The sequence below is a fragment of the Herpailurus yagouaroundi genome, unplaced genomic scaffold (genome assembly GCF_014898765.1).
Source record: "Herpailurus yagouaroundi ecotype Mexico unplaced genomic scaffold, PumYag 67700, whole genome shotgun sequence".
Taxonomy (NCBI): Eukaryota; Metazoa; Chordata; class Mammalia; order Carnivora; family Felidae; genus Herpailurus; species Herpailurus yagouaroundi.
In genome coordinates, this window is record NW_024420499.1 from 6,935,834 (window position 1) to 6,958,250 (window position 22,417).

A 22,417-nucleotide genomic window follows, 5' to 3' on the forward strand; every position below is an offset into this window, starting at 1 on the left:
TTTCTTTTTTTTTTTATTTTTTTTTCCAACGTTTATTTATTTTTGGGACAGAGAGAGACAGAGCATGAACGGGGGAGGGGCAGAGAGAGAGGGAGACACAGAATCGGAAACAGGCTCCAGGCTCTGAGCCATCAGCCCAGAGCCTGATGCAGGGCTCGAACTCGCGGACCGCGAGATTGTGACCTGGCTGAAGTCGGACGCTTAACCGACTGCGCCACCCAGGCGCCCAGTTTTACTTTACTTTCAATGAGTTTGCCCGTGAGGACAAGCCCAGATGAAGGACAGTGGTGGTAATGGTTGCAGCCACTGCTGTTATACAGATGGGACAGATATGTGCCAGTTCAGATCCTCAGGGGAAACATTGAGTAGAAATAGGGTAAAGATACAGAAGAGAGGGGATGTTGCTGGCATGGGGCACATTTGTGGAGCTCCACATTGATGGTGCATTAGTCTTAGGAGAACAGATTAGATCCCACTTAAGGAAGAAACGGTGGTATTGTGCATATATAAGTAAGTTTGTATGTAAGGAGCTGGTGTGAGAGATTGCCCTCCTGATAGCCGATGGCCTTTGATGGTAGGAAGCAAAGTCATGCACAAAGCGTGAGGAGAGAGGTACTTACTTCAGAAAGTAGTATATAGCCAAAATAACTGTTCTGAGGAATGAGAGAGGGAGCTAATTAGGGAAATGGTGAATTACCCAGTATTGCAGAGGGTCCAGCTGAGGTTCAGAGTAGTTAGAGTCCAAACACAAAAACCAGCTTCTTTGGAAAAGAGCAAACACACTGATTGACTCACACTCAGTAGATGATGTTGTCCTCCTACTCCACAAAGCTAGTGCTTCAGCATTCACATGGATGAACCACCAGATTCTCAGTTCCTCGACCTAGCCATCTCCCATGCTTTTTTTTTTTTTCCTTCATTCCAACTCAGCCACCTATTCCTATGGCTACCCCTGGACATTATCATCACCAACATCCTACTACCTCTGCCATTTTTATTTGAAATGTCACACTCCTCTGCCAACCATCCTTACCACCGATACACACACACACACACACACACACACACACACCCTCTCCAAGACCTCCTATCTGTTGGCCATCACTCTTCACAATATCCATCAGCCTCCATTCTGACTTTATTTCATTCCTTAGCCAGTCCTGAATCCATGTTTCATCCTTGCAAATACGGTCAATTCCCTTGGTCATCTCTCCCTCTGTTGAAACTCTCTTTCTGGCCAAACTCCAATCTCGAATGACCTCTGCCATTTGCCTTCTTGGAGACTTCACCCAAGCAGGCGGCTGAATAGTGCAGGGGGGTATCACATGACTAAGTTGATCAGTTTTGCTTTAAGTTTGCAGACTTAAACTTTGAAAGGGCACTCAAGTCCATCCATTGTGCTCTGAATCCTGTCCCTTTTCTTTACCTCAAGGAATCTTCTTCAGTTATCTCCTTCCTCTTCTGCAACACCAATCTTTACTTCTCCTTAGGATCATTTCCATCAAAGATCAAGTGTGTTCTAATACTGCTGATCTTAAAAATATACATTCTCCCTTGTCCATATATCCAACTCCCATCCCGTTTATCTATTCCTGTTGATAGCCAACTTTTCATATATACAGCTCTCTACATATGCTGTCTCCACTTCTTGCCTTCCCATTCAATCCTCAATCCATTGCAATCAGACCTCCACCTCTACCATTCTACCAAAACAGCTCTTGTCACCAATGACCTAGATATTGCCAAATGTAATAGGCACTTACCTGTCCTCATTTTACTCATGCTGTCAGCAACATTTAGCACTGTTGGCCACTCCTTCCACTTGAAATACATTTCTCTCTTGCCTTTCTTGACACCACAGTCTTGTGGTTTTCCTCCTAACTTCTTGGCCACCATTCACTATGTTTTGCTATCTGTTCTTCCTTTAGTTAATTTTTAAATATTGATATTCTTCGGTGATCTGTCTTATACCTTCTTCCCATTTCATGCTATATTCTCTCACTGGGTAATCTCAGCCATTCCCCTAACTCTAAGTGCCCTTTTTTCCTGGCAACCCCCAAATAAATCTCCCAGTTAGGAGTTCTCCTATGGGTTCCTGTTGTCCACTTGACACCTATATACAGATATCATGCAAATATACCACATTTTACATATCCAAAACAGAAGACTGGATTCTCCTAATCGTTTCCTTACATTCAGCAGAGAGCACCACCATCACTCCTTTGCCTAAACCAGAAATCTATGTCATCTTTGATTCTTCCTTTTCTCTTATCCTGTGCTTCATGTCTCACTCATCAGCAGGCTGTTTCTTCAAAACATATCTGAAAGTTAGCCACACTTCTCCATCTTCGTTGTCACCACTGTAACCTGGCTACTTTCAAGGCTAGCCTAGATTGCAATATGACCGAATTTCTCCACTTGCATTTCTCCCCCTCTAATCCTTTCTCCCACAACAGCAAAAGTGACCATTTCAAAATGAAAGATCACACCAATACATTGTTTTAAAACCTTCGGTGCACCTAGGGAAAAAGAAATAAAAATTCTTGACCACCTGGCTAGACCTTATGCAATCTAGTCTCTGTCTGCCTCTCTGGCCTCATCTTCCTTGTTTTAGCTTCCCTGGTTTTCTTTAAGTGTTTGAAACACACTTAAGTTCCCTCTTTGAGTCAAAGTCTTTGAACTTGATGTTTCTTCTGCCTTGTACACTATTACCACCATTCCTTTGTGTCCTTTAAGTGTGAACTCAAATGTCAACCCCTTAGAGATGACGTCCCAGGCTAGTGCCTCTAAAGTATGTCCCCTATGTCACTCTTCTTATCCTCTTGTTTGCTTCCTTTGTAGAATCTAACATGATTTATAATTATTCTATAGATTTACTTTTTTTGTCTGTGTCCTTTGGGCAGAATTCAGTAGGGAAGGCTCATCTCTGCTCCACATGGTGTCAGATTGGGCAGCTTGACTGGATCTGGAGTATCCAAGATGGCACCACTCACATGACTGGAGCCTTGGCACTGGCTGCTGACTGGGGCACCTTAATTCTTTTCCTCATGGTCTTTTTTTCCAGCTGGAGAGTTTAGACTTCTCTAAATAGCAACCATGTACTAAGAGGTTAACTGCTAAAACAAAAGCTGTGAGATCTCTTAAGGCCTAGCATTGATGGTTTTACAAATAGTTCTTATCCCATTCTGTTAGTTAAAGCAAATGACAAGACCAGCCCAGATTGGAAAAGAGAGGGGACAACTCTACCTCTTGATCGGAAGAGTAGCAAAGTCACATTACAAAAAGAACATACTGGATGAGAGGAATTATTACAGTCACAAAATCTATCACACTCAGTATCCAAATGACTTACTCCTTCACCTCTTAAAGATTTTTGCTCAAGTGAGACCTACTGAGCATTCTATATTCCATTGCAGTCCAACCTTGCGTAGTCCTTATATCTCTTCCTTGATCTATTTGAACACTTCAGAGCTTATCACCATCCAACCTACTTATTTTACTTATTTCTTTTCTGCCCTCTCCTTTGAAAACACAAGTTCCATGAAGGCAGGAATATTTGTCCATTTTGTTCATTGCTGTATTCTCAAAACCTATAGAGTGGCTGGCACATAGTAGGGACTCAATAATTATTTATTTAATGAATATGAGTTTTAAAACAGTAAAAGTCACGGGGCGCCTGGGTGGCTCAGTCGGTTAAGCGGCCGACTTCGGCTCGGGTCATGATCTCGCGGTCCATGAGTTCGAGCCCCGCGTCGGGCTCTGTGCTGACAGCTCAGAGCCTGGAGCCTGTTTCAGATTCTGTGTCTCCCTCTCTCTCTGACCCTCCCCCGTTCATGCTCTGTCTCTCTCTGTCTCAAAAATAAATAAACGTTAAAAAAAAATTAAAAAAAAATAAAATAGTAAAAGTCAGGGGCGACTGAGTGGTTCAGTCCATTGAGTGTCTGACTCTTGATTTACACTCAGGTCATGATCTCGTGGTTTGTGGGTTTGAGCCCTGCATCAAACTCTGTGCTGATAGCATGGAGCCTGCTTGGGATTGTCTCTCTCCCTCTCTCTCTGCCTCTCTGGGGATAGCCAGTTAAAGTTCCAAGGGAACTGGTTTTTTAATCTGGAAAATCGGTAAAGATGAAGATTTCATTGGCCAGATACACAAAGAAATCCAAAAGCATCAAGTGGATATCAAAACTCTTTCAGAGAGGAGATGATTTATTTTTTTTTTTAACGTTTTATTTTATTTTTGGGACAGAGAGAGACAGAGCATGAACGGGGGAGGGGCAGAGAGAGAGGGAGACACAGAATCGGAAACAGGCTCCAGGCTCTGAGCCATCAGCCCAGAGCCTGACGCGGGGCTCGAACTCACGGACCGCGAGATCGTGACCTGGCTGAAGTCGGACGCTTAACCGACTGCGCCACCCAGGCGCCCCGCAGAGAGGAGATGATTTAAATGTCGCATTATATATCCATTCCAGCTATCCCTGGATTTAGATCAGAAATTGTTCCAGTGTCCTATCCTTACCCAGACAAGCAGATAGTTCCTCTAGGACAGAATACAGCAAAGAATCCAAATATTGGACTAAATATGCATCCCCTCACCCCACAAAGGAAGGTGTTCGTGGTACTAGCACCATAGAAAAACCCATCAAGGAACACAAATCAAAAGAAAATGGGCTGAAGTTGAAAGGGTTGTAGGGAAGGCAAGTCTTAGGTAAGAAGTGTTTAATCGAGCAAAGCCTTCGATATCACTAGAAGAGACACAGATAAAATAGTCTGTCCCCTTTTCTCTGTCCACCTCCAACAAGCTTTTTATTCAGCATGATCTTTTAATGTTTATTTATTTTGAGAGAGAGGGTATGCATGCAAATGGGAGAGGGGCAGAGAGAGAATCCCAAGCAGATTCTGCTCTGTCAGCACAGAGCCCGACTCACGAACCATGAAATCATGACCTGAGTCAAAATCAAGAGTCAGACACTTAACAGGCTGAGCCACCCAAGCACCCCTATTCAGCATGATTTTTTTTATTTTGTTTTATTTTTTTAATGTTTATTTATTTATTTATAAGAGACCGTGCAAGCAGGGAAGTTGCATTGAGAGGGGGGAGCAGAGGATCCAAAGCAGGCTCCACACTGACAGCAGAGAGCCCGATGTGAGGCTAGAACTGATGAACCATGGGATCATGACTGGAGCTGAAGTCAGACACCTAACTGATTAAGCCACTCAGGCACCCCCAGCATGATTTTGTAACCGCTTTTATTGAGCTATGTCACATACCGTACAATTCATCCATTTAAAGCTTTTGGTATATTCACAGACCTGTGCAACCATTACTACAATCAATTTTAAAACATTTTCACCACCCCAAAATGCAACTTCATATGCATTAGCAATCACATTTTCCACTTTCCCCCAAATCCTGGCATTCATCTACTTTCTGTCTTTTATGGATTGGCCTACTGTGAACATTTTATATAAGTGAAATCATATAATCTGTGATCCTTTTTGACTGGTTTTCTTTCACTTTAGCATAATGTTTTCAAAGTTCGTTCATATTGAGTCATGTATCAGTTCTTCATTCCTTTTTACAGCCAAATAATATTGCTTCATATGGATATATCACATTTGTTTGTCCATTCATCAGTAGATGGACTATGGGTTGTTTCCACGTTTTGGTTATTATAATTTATGGTACTATGAGCTCTCATGTACAAGTTTTTGTGTGGACATGTTTTCATTTCTTTTAGGTATACACTTAAGAGTAGAATTGCTGGGTCATATGGCAATTTTATGTTAACATTTCAAGGAACTCACAGACTATTTTCAAAGCAGCCACACAACTTTATATTCCTATCAGCAACATACAAAGGTTTCAATTTCTCTACATTCTTACCATTGCTTGTTATTATCGGACTTTTTGGTTATAGCTGTCCTAGTGTTTGCAAGCTAGCATCCCATTGTGGTTTTGAGAGCATTTCCCTGATGGCTACTGATGCTGAGCATCTTTTCATATGCTTATTGACTATGTGTATTTCTTCTTTGGAGAAATATCTATTTACATCCTTTGTCCATTTGTAAGTTATTTGTTTTTTATTGTTAATTATAAGACTTCTTTATATATTCTAGATACAAGTCCCTTATTAGATACGTAAGTTGCAAAATCTTTCTCCTATTATTTGGATTGTCTTTCTACTTCCTTGTTGGTGTCCTTTGAAACACAAAAGTCTTTAATTTTGATAATATCCAAATTATCTATTTTCCCTTTGGCTATTTGTGCTTATGGCATCATATCTAAGAAGCCATTGCCTAACCCAAGGTCTTGAAGATGTATGTCTATGTTTTCTTCTAACATGTTTATAGCTTTAGCTTTTTAAGTCTTTGATCCATTTGGAGTTGATTTTTGTACATGGTGTGTGGTAGGGGTCCAACTTTATTCTTTTGCATATGGATATCCAGTTGTCCCAGCACCATTTGTTTAAAAGGCTATTCTTTGGGTAAATACCTACTGGTGCAATGGCTGGATCGTAGGGTAGTTCTATTTTTAACTTTCTGAGGAAACTCCATACTGTTTTCCACAGTGGCTGCACCAGTTTGCATTCCCACCAACAGTGCAAGAGGGCTCCCCTTGCTCCACATCCTTGCCAGCACCTGTTGTTTCTTGTATCGATTTTAGCCATTCTGACAGGTGTGAATGATATTTTATTGTAGTTTTGACTTGTATTTCTCTGATGGTCAGTGATGTTGAGCATCTTTTCATGTGTCTGCTGGCCATCTGGATGTCTTCTTCCCCCCACCCACCTCCCCCCTGGTAACCAACAGTTTGTTCTGTATAGTTAAGAGTCTGTTTCTTGGTTTGCTTCTCTTTTTTTCCCCTTTGCTCATTTTATTTTGTTTCTTAAATTCCACATATGAGTGAAATCACATGGCATTTGTCTTTCTCTGACTTATTTCACTTAGTGTAATACTCTGTAGCTCCATCCACGTCTTTGCAAATGGCAAGATTTCATTCATTTTTATGGTTGAGTAATATCCATTGTACATATATACCACAGCTTCTTTATCTATTCATTAGTCGATGGACACTTGGGCTGTTTCCATAATTTGACTATTGTAGATAATGCTGCTATAAACATTGGCGTGCATGTATCCCTTTGAATTTTTATTTTTGTATTCTTTGGGTAAATATCTAGTAGTGAAACAAACGGATGGTTACCAGAGGGGAAGTGGGTGGGGGATAGGTGAAATAAGTGATAGGGATTAAGGAGGGCACTTGTGATGAGCATAGGGTATTGCATGGAAATGTTGAATCACTATATTGTACACCTGAAACTAATATTACACTGTTATGTTAACTAACTGGAATTTAAATAAAAACTTGTATTTTTAAAAAAAATTAATGTTTTTTTTATTTTTGAGAGAGAGAGAGAGAGAGAGAGAGAGAGAGAGAGAGAGAGCATGAGTGGGGGAGGGGCAGAGTGAGAGAGACACACACACACAGAAACCTGAGCAGGCTCCAGGCTCTGAGCTATCAGCACAGAGCCTGATGCGGGGCTCGAGCTCAAGAACTGCCAGATCATGACCTGAGCTGAAGTTGGACGTTTAACCAACTAAACCGCCCAGGTGCCCCTAAATAAAAACTTATAAAAAAGAAAAAATAAAATGCTATTCTTTCCCCCATTGAATTGTTGTAGTTCCCTTGTCAAAAAAAAATTTGACTGTAAATCTACTTCTGTACTCTCAATTCTATTCCATTGATGTATGTCTATCCTTATGCCAGTACAACAGTCTTGTTTACTATATAGCTTTGTAGTAAGTTTTGAAATCATGAAGTGTGAGTTTTCCAACTTCTTCTCTTTATGATTGTTTCGGTCATTCTATTACATTTCCATATGAATTTGGGGGTCAGCTCATTGATTTCTACAAAAATCAGCTGGGATTTTGATAAGAATTGCATTGAATCTATAGATCACTTTGGGAGTTATTGTCTGTTAGCAATAGTAAAAAGTCTTTCAATCCATGAACCACAGGATATTTTTCAATTTATTTCCATTAATTTCAATTATTTATTTAATTTCTTTCAACAATATTTTGTAGTTTTCAGAGTATACATTTAGCACTTTTTTGTTATATTTTTTCCCTAAATATTTTATTATTTTTTATTTTCTTATACATGAAATTGCTTTTTAAATTTCATTTTGGATTTTTTTATTGATAGTTCATAGAAGTGCAATTGATTTTTGTATATTGATTTTGTATCCTGCAACTTTGCTAAACTATTAGCTCTAATAGTTATTTTTTGGGGACTCTTGGGTTTCTTTTCTTTTCTTTTTTTCTTTTTATTTTTTTAAAAAAAAATTTTAATGTTTATTTATTTTTGAGAGATAGAGAGAGACAGAGAGAGAGCGTGAGCACGGGAGGGGCAAAGAGTGAGGGAGACAGAATCTGAAGCAGGCTCCAGGCTCTGAGCTGTCAGCACAGAGCCCAATGTGGGAGCCCACGAACTGCGAGATCATGACCTGAGCCGAAGTCATACGCTTAACCGACTAAGCCACTCAGGCGCCCCCTGAGTTTCTTTATATGAGATCATGTCACCTGCAAATAAGAATATTTACACATATTCTTCTCCATTGCAGGTGTCCTTGATTTTATTTTCTTGCCTAATTGTCGTAGCTTAAAACCTCTAGTACAATATTGAATAAAAGTGTCTTGTTCCTGATCTTAGGGGTAAAGCTTTCAGTCTTTCAACACTGAGTATGTTAGCTGTGGGGTTTTCATAGGTGCCCTTTTTACATTTTTTTAATGTTTATTTTTGAGAGAGACAGAGAGTGTGAGCGGGGGAAGGGCAGAGAGAGAAGGAGACATAGAATATGAAGCAGACTCCAGGCTCTGAACTGTCAGCACAGAGCCCTATGCAAGGCTCAAACCCACCAACCGTAATACGATCATGACCTGAGCTGAAGTTGGATGCTTAACCGACTGAGCCACCCAGACGCTCCTATAGATGCCCTTGATCAGAGTGAGGAAGCTCTGTTCTATTCCTAGTTTTTGAGCATTTTTATCATGAAAAGGGTATTGCATTTTTTCAAAAGCTTTTTCTGTGCCTATTGATATGATCATGTGACTTTTTTCCTTTATTCTATTGATGTATTCAGCATGATTTCGAAGAACTTGGTGTATTGTAAAAACTACTGGAGGAGTCTTCTAGCCATACAGTATGAACGTTCCTTTACTTAACCAAAAGTATGCTTCACAAGACATTGCTAAATGCTTTCCCTGAATCTAGGAAAAGACATCTTGGGAGCAATACAAGTGGGGCCACTAGGAGGAGGGGTTGAGAGATATGCCAAGATATTCCTCCAGAAACATTATGTAATTAAAAACAAATTCTGGATCCCACGACTTTCAAAATCTCTTTTTCCATTTCAAGGAAGTTGTAAAAGGGAGATCATAAGATGTGGGTAAACTCCATTACTGTATGCAGAGTAAATTATGTTGGCCAGAAATCCATGTCAGATGCTCCTTTTTCTCCCATGAAGTCAAGATAAATATGGCTGGATGGTATTCGTGTTGAGCCTGAGTGATACTGGATATCAAGGCAGAAAGGACAACACATTCAAGAAGCTTGCTTGGGGGAGAGAGAGCTCAGATACGATGTAGCCAGTGGGATAATTTCCAGAGAAAAAGGAACGTCAAAGAGAGGTTTGGACCTAATGGCCTGACTGAAGGTAAGCAAGGGCAGGAGACAATGGAGTACCCTGATGAAGGGCACCAGCTTTGACATAGAATCGCTTGCCTTGAACCCCAGCTCTGCCGCCTGCTAGTTGGTGACCTTACTTCTCCAGTCTTCAGTTTCCTCACTTATGTAACAGGCACACGGTTGTTGTGAATAAATGGGACTGTGTTTTAAAGCCTCACCCAAAGTGCCCAGTGCATAATAGTCATTCTATAAAGAGTTGACATTCCTTTTCCTCTCTTATTCAGGCAAGAATTTTGTTGACCAGAGAAGAGTACCTCAGGTCACAGGGTGAAGGAATCAGGAGTAAGAAACTGATTTTTACTAACTTTCCAGATGTAAGGTCATGAACCCCGGAGATAGATACTTGAGCTCTCAAGGGAGAAACTTAAATCATTTACACAAGAATAGAATCAAGAAAAAGTATTTGGTATCAGAGTGCTTTCAGCTGCCTGTTAACAAGCTGGCTTACACAATAAAATAATGTCTTATCTCACACAATAGGACATTGAGACACAGTGCGTGCTGCAAGATTAGTTGATTTCAGAAGTTGAATAATTTCTTGAAGGATGCAGTTTCTTCGGTCCCTCCTTTCACCGTTTAAAGTGTCCAGTTCTTCCTGGGGCTAGTTTCTGTTGTGATTATAAGGCTGCTTGTAGCAATCCTTCTATACATACTTATTCACATCCAGTGGGAATGACAGAGACAATCTCTCCTTCATGCATAAACTAAAAATGCTTCATTTCACTTTTACTGTGGTCCCCATTGATCATCGTCCACCCCTGAATTTATAAATAATGATCATCACAGGGTTTGTCAACCTCTGGTCGGCTTAAGCCAGGATTCCTAAACCAGTCACCAGCAAGAGGGAGGGAATTGTGACAACTAATTCACACTAATAACGGTGTCTAGGCCTTCTGGGCCCCAGAAGGAGGATGATCACTGCAGTGTGGAGCAGAACCCCCAGGCAACTGGCAATGGAAATATAGTGTGAGGAACAAACTTTAGTGATTTTAAGCCACTAAAGTTTTTTAGATTGTTACTGCAGTATAACCTGACCTATGTCATGTAACAATAGAAAAAGTAAATAAAGTGTTGGGGTGCCTGGGTGGCTCAGTCGGTTAAGCATCTGACTTCGGCTCAGGTCATGATCTCACGGTTCATGAGTTCAAGCCCCGCATCGGGCTCTGTGCTGACAGCTCAGAGCCTGGAGCCTGCTTCAGATTCTGTGTCTCCCTCTCTCTCTGCCCCTCCCCCGCTCACACTCTGTCTCTCTCTCATAAATAAATAAACATTTAAAAAATTAAAAAAATAAAAAGTAAATAAAGTGTAAACTATATTAAGAAGATGGAGAAAAGTTCAAATGTGAGTGTAAGTGAACTAAACACTCATCTATGAAAGCAAGAAGTCAATAGAAGATGTTTAAAATGAAAATAAATAGTATATATAGTCATGGTGTTTTAGAAATATGGAAGAAACTACCAGGAAAGAAATGACAACAACCAAAAAACTTGCTAAAAAAAATTAAGGGCTCCTGGCTGGCTCAGTTGGTAGAGCATGCGACTCTTGATCCCATAATGAGTTCGAGCCCCACATTGGGTGCAGAGGTTACTTAAAAACAAAATCTTTAAAAAAAATTAAAAGTTATTGACCAGGGAATAGGCCTGGGATAGGAATAGGTGGAGAAAGAGGATTTTTGTTTCATTATAAACTCTTCCATATTTTTCTTAAAATTTTTTTAACATTTATTTATTCTTGAGAGACAGAGAGATCACTAGCGGGAGAGGGGCAGAGAGAGAAGGAGACACAGAATCTGAAGGAGAGTCTAGGCTCTGAACTGTCAGCGCAGAGTCCGATGCAGGGCTTGAACCCACAAATCATGAGATCATGACCTGAGCTGAAGTCAGACACTCAACCGACTGAGCCATCCAGGCACACCATTTATTCAACATTTACTGAGTGGCTCTACTGTGCAAAGTGCTGGGTATACAGAAATAAACTAGACACAGTTCTTGCCTTTTTCTTATGTTTTAAAGTAATGTGCTTTTATTCCTTTGATATATATTTGTTAATTTTCCATTTATTTGACTTTATTTGTCAAATATCTTTAAAAAATCATTTCAGGCCCTGGAAACATGACTATAAAATCCAACTGAAGTCTTCCTGACATGGAAGTTTGGTTGACTTGGATCTTACATACCTCATTTATTCCTAAAGAACACTTCACTTTTGACCACCAGATGGACAAATTGGTAATCTGACAGCCAGCTTCAAAATTAAGACAAGAACAAGAGAATGTTTTGGTTTGTGCCATTTAATAACATTTCAGAGAGAAAAAATACATCAAAAGGGTCTCTGCTCAGCAAGTAATTTAAACTTGTTACAAAATGGGTTATGTGCTGACCTGGTGGTGCTCCTTAATAGACTTTTCTAGGGGCCAGAGCTGCAGGTTTGTCATTAGTGGATTTCTCTCCTGTCATAGGCTTCTCTAAAGCCTCCTCTACCAGCATTAAAATCTTCATGAAACTCATCTCTTACCTGGCCCCCACGTCGGGGATGGCCATACTGTCTGCCCTCTCTAAAGCCTAGATCCCAATCTGTGCGGATAATACAATCATCTAGGCGGGTCCCGTTTAGGCACCACATGGCATTTTCAGCCTCAAATCTGTTATGGTATTCTACAAAACAGAAACCACATGCCATTTTCTTAATTTTATCCAGGCCCATAAACATATTCTTGACATCACCACATCTACTAAAGAGCTCATATATTTGCTTTTCCGTAGTATAAAAGGAAAGATCCCCACATAAAGTGTGAAGCTTTCTTTCAGTAATTTCTCCTGCTCATCATTATTGCCACCAAACTGCTGGTCCCGGTACTCACTCAGCTCCAAGGAGGGATCACTGCACAGAAGTCTCAGGTCATTGGACATGGTGCCTAATGGGCGCCGTGAGGGCAGTGGCTTGTGGTCCATCTTGGCAGCAGTGATACCGCTAAAAAAAACCCTAAATTAAATTGTTAAAAAAGTAAAGTTACAAGAAAGGAACCAGAAACACAAACCTGGTATATTTAAGAGGTTTGTGCCCTGACGCATAGACACCTCAGCTCTTGACTATGAGGATCATGTCAAGGCAAACTTAAAATAGAAAGTTCCAGGCCCCAGGAGCAAGGTCATAAAATGCAACTTTGCAAGTCTTCTTTAAAGGGATGTTATGGTGCCTTTTATTAACTCAGATCTTACATACCTAATCTATTACCAAAGAACAATTTAATAACAGAATGCTGTGGAAAAATATGGCACAAAACGGTAAAACAGATCAAAGTTTCATGGAGAATGAGCACTACTATCATTCGTGATCAAGGACTAGGCATCAGGTAAATCATATATATAATCCGGGCCAAAGCACAAATACAATTGTAATACACCCTGTCATAGTTTAAAATAACAAATTTATGATTCAAGTCTATAATATGGGAATCAATATATGGTATTGTTAGGTTAGACAAAAGTCTCTCTATCTCTCTCTCTCTATCTATCTATATACACTATCAAGTATACATGTAGCTCTATAAAAATGAAAACATTCTGGTATCATAAATTTGACCTAAATTAAGATTAGATTTTATTAGCAATAATTCCACTTTTCATCTTAGACTAGTCCATCTATTTCAAAAACCTCCCCAGAGAATTTTAACTAATGCCCTTTTCTGCCTTTACTAAATTTTCCTACCCCAGTCAGAGGCATTAAGAATGATTCAATCGGTTTTAGCTACACTTTCCAAAAATAGCCATTAGCTCCACACCCCCCCATTTTGCAACAGTTCCCAAATTTTAATGCGCAAGAAATACCTGCACTACTAGATGGAAATGTAGATTCTTGCAGCCCAACCTTCAGAGATTCTGACTTGGTAGATCTATTATCAATAATCACGCCTCAGATAAATGTCATTGTCTATGATACTGATACTGCCACAAAGCTCTGACTGAGTAGATCCAGAGCAAGATCCAGGAACTGACATTTAACATCTAAACTGCACCCCTCCAGATGCAAGTAGTGCAAGGACCACACTTGGAGGAACTCTGCTGAGGAAATGTTTTCTCTTAAACACTTAATGAACACTCTTTATTTGCCATGCACTATGCTAGGTGCTATGAATACAACAATGAAAAAGACATGGTGAACTTACGATTTTCAGAAATTATTGTACCCCCAGCACTAAGCATGAGCAACGATCTGCACACACAGTAGACATGCAATAAATATCTGTCAAATGAACGAACTTGTACGTTCAAAATTGAGTGATGAAGCCAGACAAGTAAACAAGAAAATACAATATGGTGTGATCAACACTGTTGTAGAAATATATAAAGGCGAAAGGGAGAAGGGAACTAACATTTCCTGGAGATCTGCTCTGTGATGGTCACCTTGTGCACTTCCTACTACGTCACAGAGGAGAAGCAGTTAATCAGCGTGGGGGCATCAGAGAAGGCTTCCAGAGGGGGGGAGCTGCATATGCACTGACTCTCAACAGACAAGGAGGGTGAGTGTGTGTGTGTGTGTGTGTGTGTGTGTGTGTGTGTGTGTTTGGAAGGAGGATGTAGAAATTTTGGGAATGAACCAGACAGAGAAAACATGTGCAAGGGCAGAACACAGTCAAAGAAAAATAAAATCGAAAACTGAAATAGAAGCCTAAATAAAAACCAGGTGCAAACGACAGTGCTGTACAATTCAAAGCAATGAAAATGGCGGGCCCTGCTTATTTAGATGTCATTTGAAGAGCATTGGGAAGCCCACTGCCCAAAAACCATCTTCCTGACAGCCTCTCAATGATGTCTGAAAGTCTGCAGCTAGAAACTCATTACTTTGAGTCATTGACAAATTGCGCTGTTAAAAACAAATATCCCTCCCAGGCTTCATTTCTTTTTTTTTTTTTTAATCTGGTTACTAGATTGGCAGATCAGAGAATGTGATAGCTATAGCGGGTTGCATTTTATCCAGGCATTGGACAAAGTTTCCCATAATTTTCTTGTAGACGAGATGGCAAAATATAGGCTGGGTGCTCCAGGTGTTTGTTGGGATGAGTCTGTAACTAGTTGAGTAAACTAATGGCTTGGTGTCAGACCAAAAGGGAAGTTCTAGCAGGGAGCCAAAAGGCTCTATTCTTGGTTGTGTCTTGTTCAGCTCATTTATAATTTTGGCTTCCTACAAACGAGAGCTTTTAAAAAGGTCAAAACTGCCTGAGATGGAAGGGACTGCCTTGGTGAGCAGTGAGCACTAGGCACCAAGAGCTTCAAGCCAACGTTGAAGAACCCCTTGCAGAATGATCAGGCAGTGGGGAGGCCCCTTTCTGTCAGTGTAGTGTTATGAATCAATTTTGAAGTCAAATTGATTTTTGAAGTCAAAATTTTGAAGTCAAAAGACCTCAGTTCAAATCCCAGTTTCACCACTTACTAGAAATGTAACCTTGGGCAAAGTGCTTAACCATACTAATGTCAATTTCCACATCTGTAAACTGGGGATCAAAATATCTACCTCTCAGCAAATGCTGTGACAGTGTCAAGTGTAAAAAGCACCTGGCACAATGCTTAACACATTGTAGGTGTTCAATAAACAGCATGTGTTGGACAAAGTATTCCATTCTGTAATTCAGTGACCCGGAATAAGACATATAAATACCGATCAAATCTTCCAATGATTCAAGGTAGGAGGGATTTTGAATGGATCTGGGCAGCCTTGGATGATGCTAAATCCAAACTGACAAGGTGATGGATAATACTTAATATATGTAAATTATTACTTTTAGATTCAACACAAGGCAAAAGAACAAAGTGAGGGAGATTTGGAAAGACACAGGCTTGGGAGCCCTGTTTTACAATTGGGGCATCCCATATTTCATTTCTTCATTCATTTTTTCTTTGGCTTGATAAACATTTATGGAGCACCATGCCAGATTCTTGGGAAATAACCACAGACAGCTTCTGCCCTCAAGGAGCTCGCAGTCTGGAGAGACAAATGACGTAAAAGATCAATTACAACAAATGTGATTATTTCACTTACATGAGCATGTACTAGACCCAGAAGTAACACAAAGAAAGGAGGTAAAATCACAGAAGGGAAAGGATGAGAGGGAGACCACTTTCTAGAAGATAGGATCCCTAAGTCTCCTTAAAAAAAGGATCACATTGTATTTATGTTTCAAGTAGCCAATTCACATTTCTGGTGCAAAATAGGAAATGTAGAAAAGAATGAGAAACGGGAGGGAGTCTGAAGTTGGCCTCCTACCCCTTTGCCCCAGCCACCCACTTCTCTGCAGAGGCAAATTACTGTTAGTTTCTTGTGTAACTATCTTGACACACTCCAAGCTCAATTTTGAAACTTGAATAAATTTGGCTGGAAGACAAGGGGTCATTCTCGGCAGAACCGTATGTACAAAGGCATGAAAGCTTAATGGGGTGTTCAGTTTGGTATTATTTGGGTAGGAGGACAAGGAAAATATTATAAGAGATAAGACTGGAAGGGTAGGCAGGGCCAGGTTATGAAAGGCTTTATAAAGGCATATAGAGCAGCTTGGACACTACCAGTAAATAGTGGGGAGTCATGCTAAGGCCTGAAGCAGAGGAATGATGTGATCTGATTTGCATTACAGAAAACCAATTCTAGCACCAATATGGAGAGCAGATTAGGTGGGGAATAGGCCAGGGAGCCTGGGTGGTTCAGTTTGTTAAGGCTCTGACTCTTGATCTCAGCTCAGGTCATGATCTCATGGTTCGTGAGTTCAAGCCCCACATCAGGCTCTGTGCTGATGGTGCAGAGCCGCTTGGGATTCTGTCTCTCCTCTTTGCCCCTCCCCCACTTGTGTTTTCTCTCTTTCTCAAAATAAATAAATAAACATTAAAAATGTTTGAAAAATTGGGGCGCCTGGGTGGCGCAGTCGGTTAAGCGTCCGACTTCAGCCAGGTCACGATCTCGTGGTCCGTGAGTTCGAGCCCCGCGTCGGGCTCTGGGCTGATGGCTCGGAGCCTGGAGCCTGTTTCCGATTCTGTGTCTCCCTCTCTTTCTGCTCCTCCCCCGTTCATGCTCTGTCTCTCTCTGTCCCAAAAAAGTTGAAAAAAAAATGTTTGAAAAATAAAGGGGAGTAGGTCAAGAGGCAGGAGACCAGTTGAGAAGCTATTTAAATAGCTTAAAGAAAGGTGATGGAGAGTCTGGACTAGTACTCTGTAGTAACATAAAGAAAAGACACACCAGATACTTAGAAGATAGACTTTAACAACTCTTGGCAACTGGTTGAATGAAGAGTCTTGGGTGACTCCTAAGTTTCAGGTCGGGACAACTGTGTGGATAAGAGTCTGCATCACCAAAAAAAAAAAAATTTAAAAAAAAAAAAAAAAGAGTCTGCATCACCAAAATGGTGGTAGTGGGATGGATGGGGGGGAGGCAGATGTGAGTAAGGAAGATGAATTTGTGACAAACTGAGCTTAGTTTTGAGGTACCTGTGGAACATACCATGTCCTATATGTTTAGTCACAATTGAATATTCAGGTTTGGAGCTCATGAGAGAGATCTGAGGCTATAAATATAGATCAGGGAGTGAACAGCAAAGTAGGTAAAACCATGGGGATGGATAAGATGACCCAAGGAAAGGTATAGAATGAGAAGAATCCTGGGAAAGAGCAGCATTGAAGGGGTGGCAGAGGAAGAGTCCAGAAAGGAAAACAGGAAGGAATAACCAAGAGGAACGAGGAGAGTCAGGAGAGGAACGGCATGACCAGAGCCATAGCGTAGGCACTTTCAAGAGAGGCATGAGGACGGAAGTGGAGTGAGAGCATTCATTTATGTTAAATGCAGCAGAGAGAGCTCCAGGAAAATAAAGACTTAAAATTGTTTGCTGGGTTTGGCAATCAGGATGTCATTGGTTTCCTCAACAAGAGCAGTAAGAATGGTGTTCTGGGGTCAGAAAAGCCAGACTGTGGGGGAAAGGGCAGGGCTGAGTTTGGAATGGAAGGCGAGGAAATGGAGACACCAAGTGTAGACTGCTGTGTTTGAAAAGCTTCCGTGATCACGGAAGGAAAGAAATAGGGTGAGCACCAGTTGGGAACAGAGTTGAAGAAGAATTTTGCTTGTTTTTTTTTTTTTCCTTTGAATGTGAGAAAGTCAAGCATGTCTAAATGCCAATGAGAAGCAGCCAGTAAAAAGAGAAAGAGTGGTTGAGGATACAGATGAGAAAAGGGATAACCAATGGAGAAAAGTCTCCAAGGAGATGGGAGAGAATGGGCTCTGAAGCATAAATACATGGCTTAGCCTTGAACTGGACAAGCTAGGCCTATTCCTGCAAGGCAAAAAAAAAAAAAAAAAAAAAAAGGAAAAAGAAAAAGAAAAAAAAAGTAGAAAGAAAAGAAAGAAAAAAGAGAAGGAGATTAGGATGTGTAGGGAAGCAACTATATGGCAGGGTGGGGTCAGGGCAGGAAAATAAAAGTGAGCATCTGATGGCTTTGATTTGCATAATGAAATAAGTGGTGAGGTCCTCTGCTGAAAATAAAGTAGATCATGGGAATTGGTTGGTGAAGTGGATTGGAGGTGAAAATGATTGAAAGGATGAAGCTTGGGGGCACCTGGCTGGCTCAGTCCATAGAGCATGCAGCTCTTGATCTTGGGATTGTGGGTTTGAGCCCCACATTGGGTGTAGAGATTGCTTAAATACGTAAACTTTAAAAAACAAAAAAGGAAGAAAGGATGAAGCTTTAGATGAGTCATTAAAGTCACTCAGGATGGTAACCAGAGTTGGGGAGACAATAAGTGAGGTGCTGAGGTCGTCAATAAGTGAGAGACCTGGAGGGTGGTAGACAACAGGGAGAAGTATTGGAAGAGGTTAGCTATATGCCGTCTCCTGGCCCGATGGGGTAAGAGAGAACAGAGACCCTCTACCACTGAACCTTTGGAGAGGTTGCTTAGTAGATGTTAGGTACTGTATCTGACCCAAGGTAGATGCTCAATATATGTGAAGAGATGACTTTTTTTTTAATGTTTATTTATTTTTGAGAGAGAGAGAGAGAGAGAGAGAGAGAGAGAGAGAGGCAGAGTGCGAGTGTGGGAAGTGGCAGAGAGAGAGGAGACACAGAATCTGAAGCAGGCTCCAGGCTCCAAACTGTCAGCACAGGGCCTGATGTGGGGCTCGAACTCATGAATTGCGAGGTCATGACCTGAGCTGAAGTCAGACGCTTAATGCACTGAGCCACCCAGGTGCCCCAAGATGACTTTTTTTTTTAAGCCAACATAATCGTAAAATTGTATTAGAAGGTCAGAGGAAGGAACGGTCCAAATGTACTCAGCACCAATGAGTATGGAGCGGTATATCCATTTCTAGGTGCCTTATTTTAAGGTGCATCTAGATAGGGGTCAAGAAACTACTGAGGACTGATTAGGAACTGGGCTAAGAGATGGTTAAAAGAAAATATGACAGCCATCATGAAACATTTGAAGGATTCTTTCTGCTCCATATGGTAAAAGTAAAATTAATGGATAGAAGTTACAAAGGAAAGATTGCAAGTCCTTTTCAGTACAGCTTTTCATTTATCCAATCATGAAATGTGAACTTATCTAGTGTACTCAAGTGGAGGCTGGACAAACACTACCTAAAAGGGGAATTAGAAAGGACACACAGAGAGAGAAGATGGAAAAGCAATCCAGTCATTGTGCACCACCAATCATCAAGTTGATTTGTAGACACTGAAAGACTATTTCCAACTTTAAAAAGGAGAGCTTGGCTAGAACAGAAGGCCCTCCCTGACTTTTGCTATGGGGGAAGAATGAGTCAGAGACTCTAAAAATAGAAGAAAAATTTGAAGAATGGCTCAAAAGGATCATGATCAAAATCCTGGGGGGAGGGAAGAGAGACAGTGGCAAGGCAGGGCAAATAAGCTTCCAGGAAATAAATTTTACTGGCCTTTTGGAATTGGTGGGAAGACTCTGTGAAGAGCCTTTCCAACGGCTGCCTTAGACTAATGCTTGGTATTATTTCAACTCTGCCAAAAAAATAAGCCAGGTTCTTTCTGGCTGCAAATGAAGGCAGCAACTCTGAGAAAGGAAATTAGAAAGAACTGGGACAGTAGTGTTACACGCTTTACCTTTATAAAGCCTGTTCCTAGTGGTAGAAAGATAGCTGGGAGCAGCTGTTGAGACCTGGAACCCCATGGCCAGAGATCTAGCCGGTGCCAAGAGAAACTAATGCCTGATTAAGGCTGCTTAGAGCTCAGAGTGGCAGAAGATGCTCATATGTCTTTAACACCTGGATTTAAAAGAGCAGGTGGGCATAAGCTGAAACAGACAGGCAGACCCGAAGCAGAGACAGTGGCCTGGGACAGCCTACAGGAGAAAAGAGAATAATAAAGTGAGTGTTCAGTGTACAAGCTGATCTTGATTAAATTAAGAACGGGGTAATGGGGCACCTGGCTGGCTTAGTCAGTGAAGTGATGGACTTAGGCTCAGGTCATGCTCTCATGTTTTGGGAGTTCGAGCCCCGCGTCCAGCTCTGTGCTGACAGCTCAGAGCCTGGAGCCTGTTTCAGATTCTCTCTCTCTCTCTCTCTCTCTCTCCACCCCCCTCAAAAATAAATAAACATTGAAAAAATTTAAGAACGGGATGTTAACGATGTCTGATTTTTTTGTTTATCATTTACGCTATAGGGCCTTGCTATTCAACGTTTATTTATTTTTGAGACAGAGAGAGACAGAGCATGAATGGGGGAGGGTCAGAGAGAGGGAGACACAGAATCTGAAACAGGCTCCATGCTCTGAGCTGTCAGCACAGAGCCCGACGCGGGGCTCGAACTCACGGAGTGTGAGATCGTGACCTGAGCCGAAGTCGGCCGCTTAACCGACTGAGCCACCCAGGCGCCCCGGGCCTTGCTATTCAAAGTGTTGCCCTGGACCAACAGGAGCAGGGGCACCCAGGAGCCTGTTAGGAAAGCAGGAATCTCAGGCCCCTCCCCAGACCTGCTGAAAAATAATCTGCACTGCTGGCATCAGGTGATTTATATGCACAGTACAGTTTGAGAAGCACTTCTGTATCTGGTGTTCTTCATTGAGCTTCTCCCTAGCTAAAACCTTTCCCTTCCTCCATCCTTTCCTCCCTCCCTTCACCTCTCTTGACTTCTTCGTTCTTCATTTCCTATATGAGCTAACAAACAACTCTAATCATGGCTGATAGCCCTAGGAGTAATGCTCATAACGTACCTCCTGACAAGGGAAAGAAAAGGGTGGCTGGGTACACACCGTAAAAGCATGGGGTTGGGGAATGGGAAATCACTGGCTTTCTTTTCATTTGTACCTAATAACCTTCGTCAAGTTCACTGACCTTTCTGAAACCCAGTCTCCTGGTCTGTAAAATAAAGGTCATTTATAGTATTTACTTTAGAGTGCTATTGTGAGGATCAAATGAGGAGCAGGTATGTGAATTGTCACACAGTAGGAGCCCAGTATATGGTAGTTATGATTACTGAAAGCCATCAGTTTTGTTTTTTTAATAGGCTCCACCTCCAACATGGGGCTCGAACTCAGGATCTTGAGAACAAGAGTTGAATGCTCCCCCAACTGAGCCAGCCAGCCACACCTGAAAGCCATCAGTTTTTTAAAAATGTTTATTTATTTATTTTGAGAGAGAGAGAGCGCACACAAGTGAGGGAAGGACAGAGAGAGAGAGAGAGAGAGAGAGAGAGAGAGAATCCCAAGCAGGCTCTGTGCCATCATGTGGGGCTTGAACTCATGAACTGTGAGACCCGAGCCAAAACCAAGACTGACTCATCCAGGCACCCTGAAAGCCATCAGTTTTGAAGTGAAATTAGAAATAATAAAGAACTAGTGTTGTGACCCTCTGCAACCTTGCAAAGTAGTCAAAAGTCCCCTAGAGAGCCTCCATGAAAGCTTCATCTACCTCATCCAATTCAAATTCCTTGACTCCAGCTCCAGCCAGCAATAAGGCTAAAGCATTTCTTATTCCCTTGGATTCTCTTCCTGTTTTAGCTGGATGACCAAGATTTTCTAACTTTTCCTTGAAAATTGCCCACATTTTTTTAATTTTAATGTTTTTTTAATTTACTTTTGAGAGAGAGACAGACAGACAGAGACAGAGTGTGAGCGGGGGAGGGGGAAAGAGAGAGGGAGACAGAGGATCTGAAGCAGGCTCCAGATATATATATATATATATATATATATATAAAAATAAATATTTTTTATATTATATCTAATATTATAACTAATATATATAACTAATTTATAATATAACTAATAATATATATTATATATTATATATATTATATATATTATATATTATATATATTAATATATATTATATAATATTATATATTATTATATATTATATTATATACAATATATATATTATACACACTTCTAATATATATAGTGGGATGGCATATATATATATATATATATATATAAAATGGGCTGGTCTGAAACTGTAACTAATATTTATAACATTTTTTTTCTTTTTTTCTTCTATAGAAAAATGCATGTCTCCTTCCAAACAACCGACTTCGGAATGAACTTTGAGATCTTAGCCTATGTACGAGTTGGAGGCTGCCTTTATGTCCACATATGGAGTGGTGACAAAGGACTAGATAAACCAGGTCCAGAATTCCAGAGGTGGCTGAAACGTAAATGAAAATGGCCCAAGAAGTGG

At 40.9% G+C, this 22,417-nt stretch overlaps 1 protein-coding gene across 1 annotated transcript in view; it reads right to left on the reverse strand.

The window, feature by feature from the left end:
- Positions 1-12,673, reverse strand: part of MID2 (midline 2) — a 138,985-nt gene extending 126,312 nt beyond the window's left edge. The window contains exon 1 of the mRNA XM_040468460.1: positions 12,609-12,673. Within this exon, the coding sequence (XP_040324394.1) occupies positions 12,609-12,657 (49 nt within the window). The 5' untranslated portion in view covers positions 12,658-12,673. The remainder of the gene's footprint in view (positions 1-12,608) is intronic.
- Positions 12,674-22,417: the final 9,744 nt, after the last annotated feature.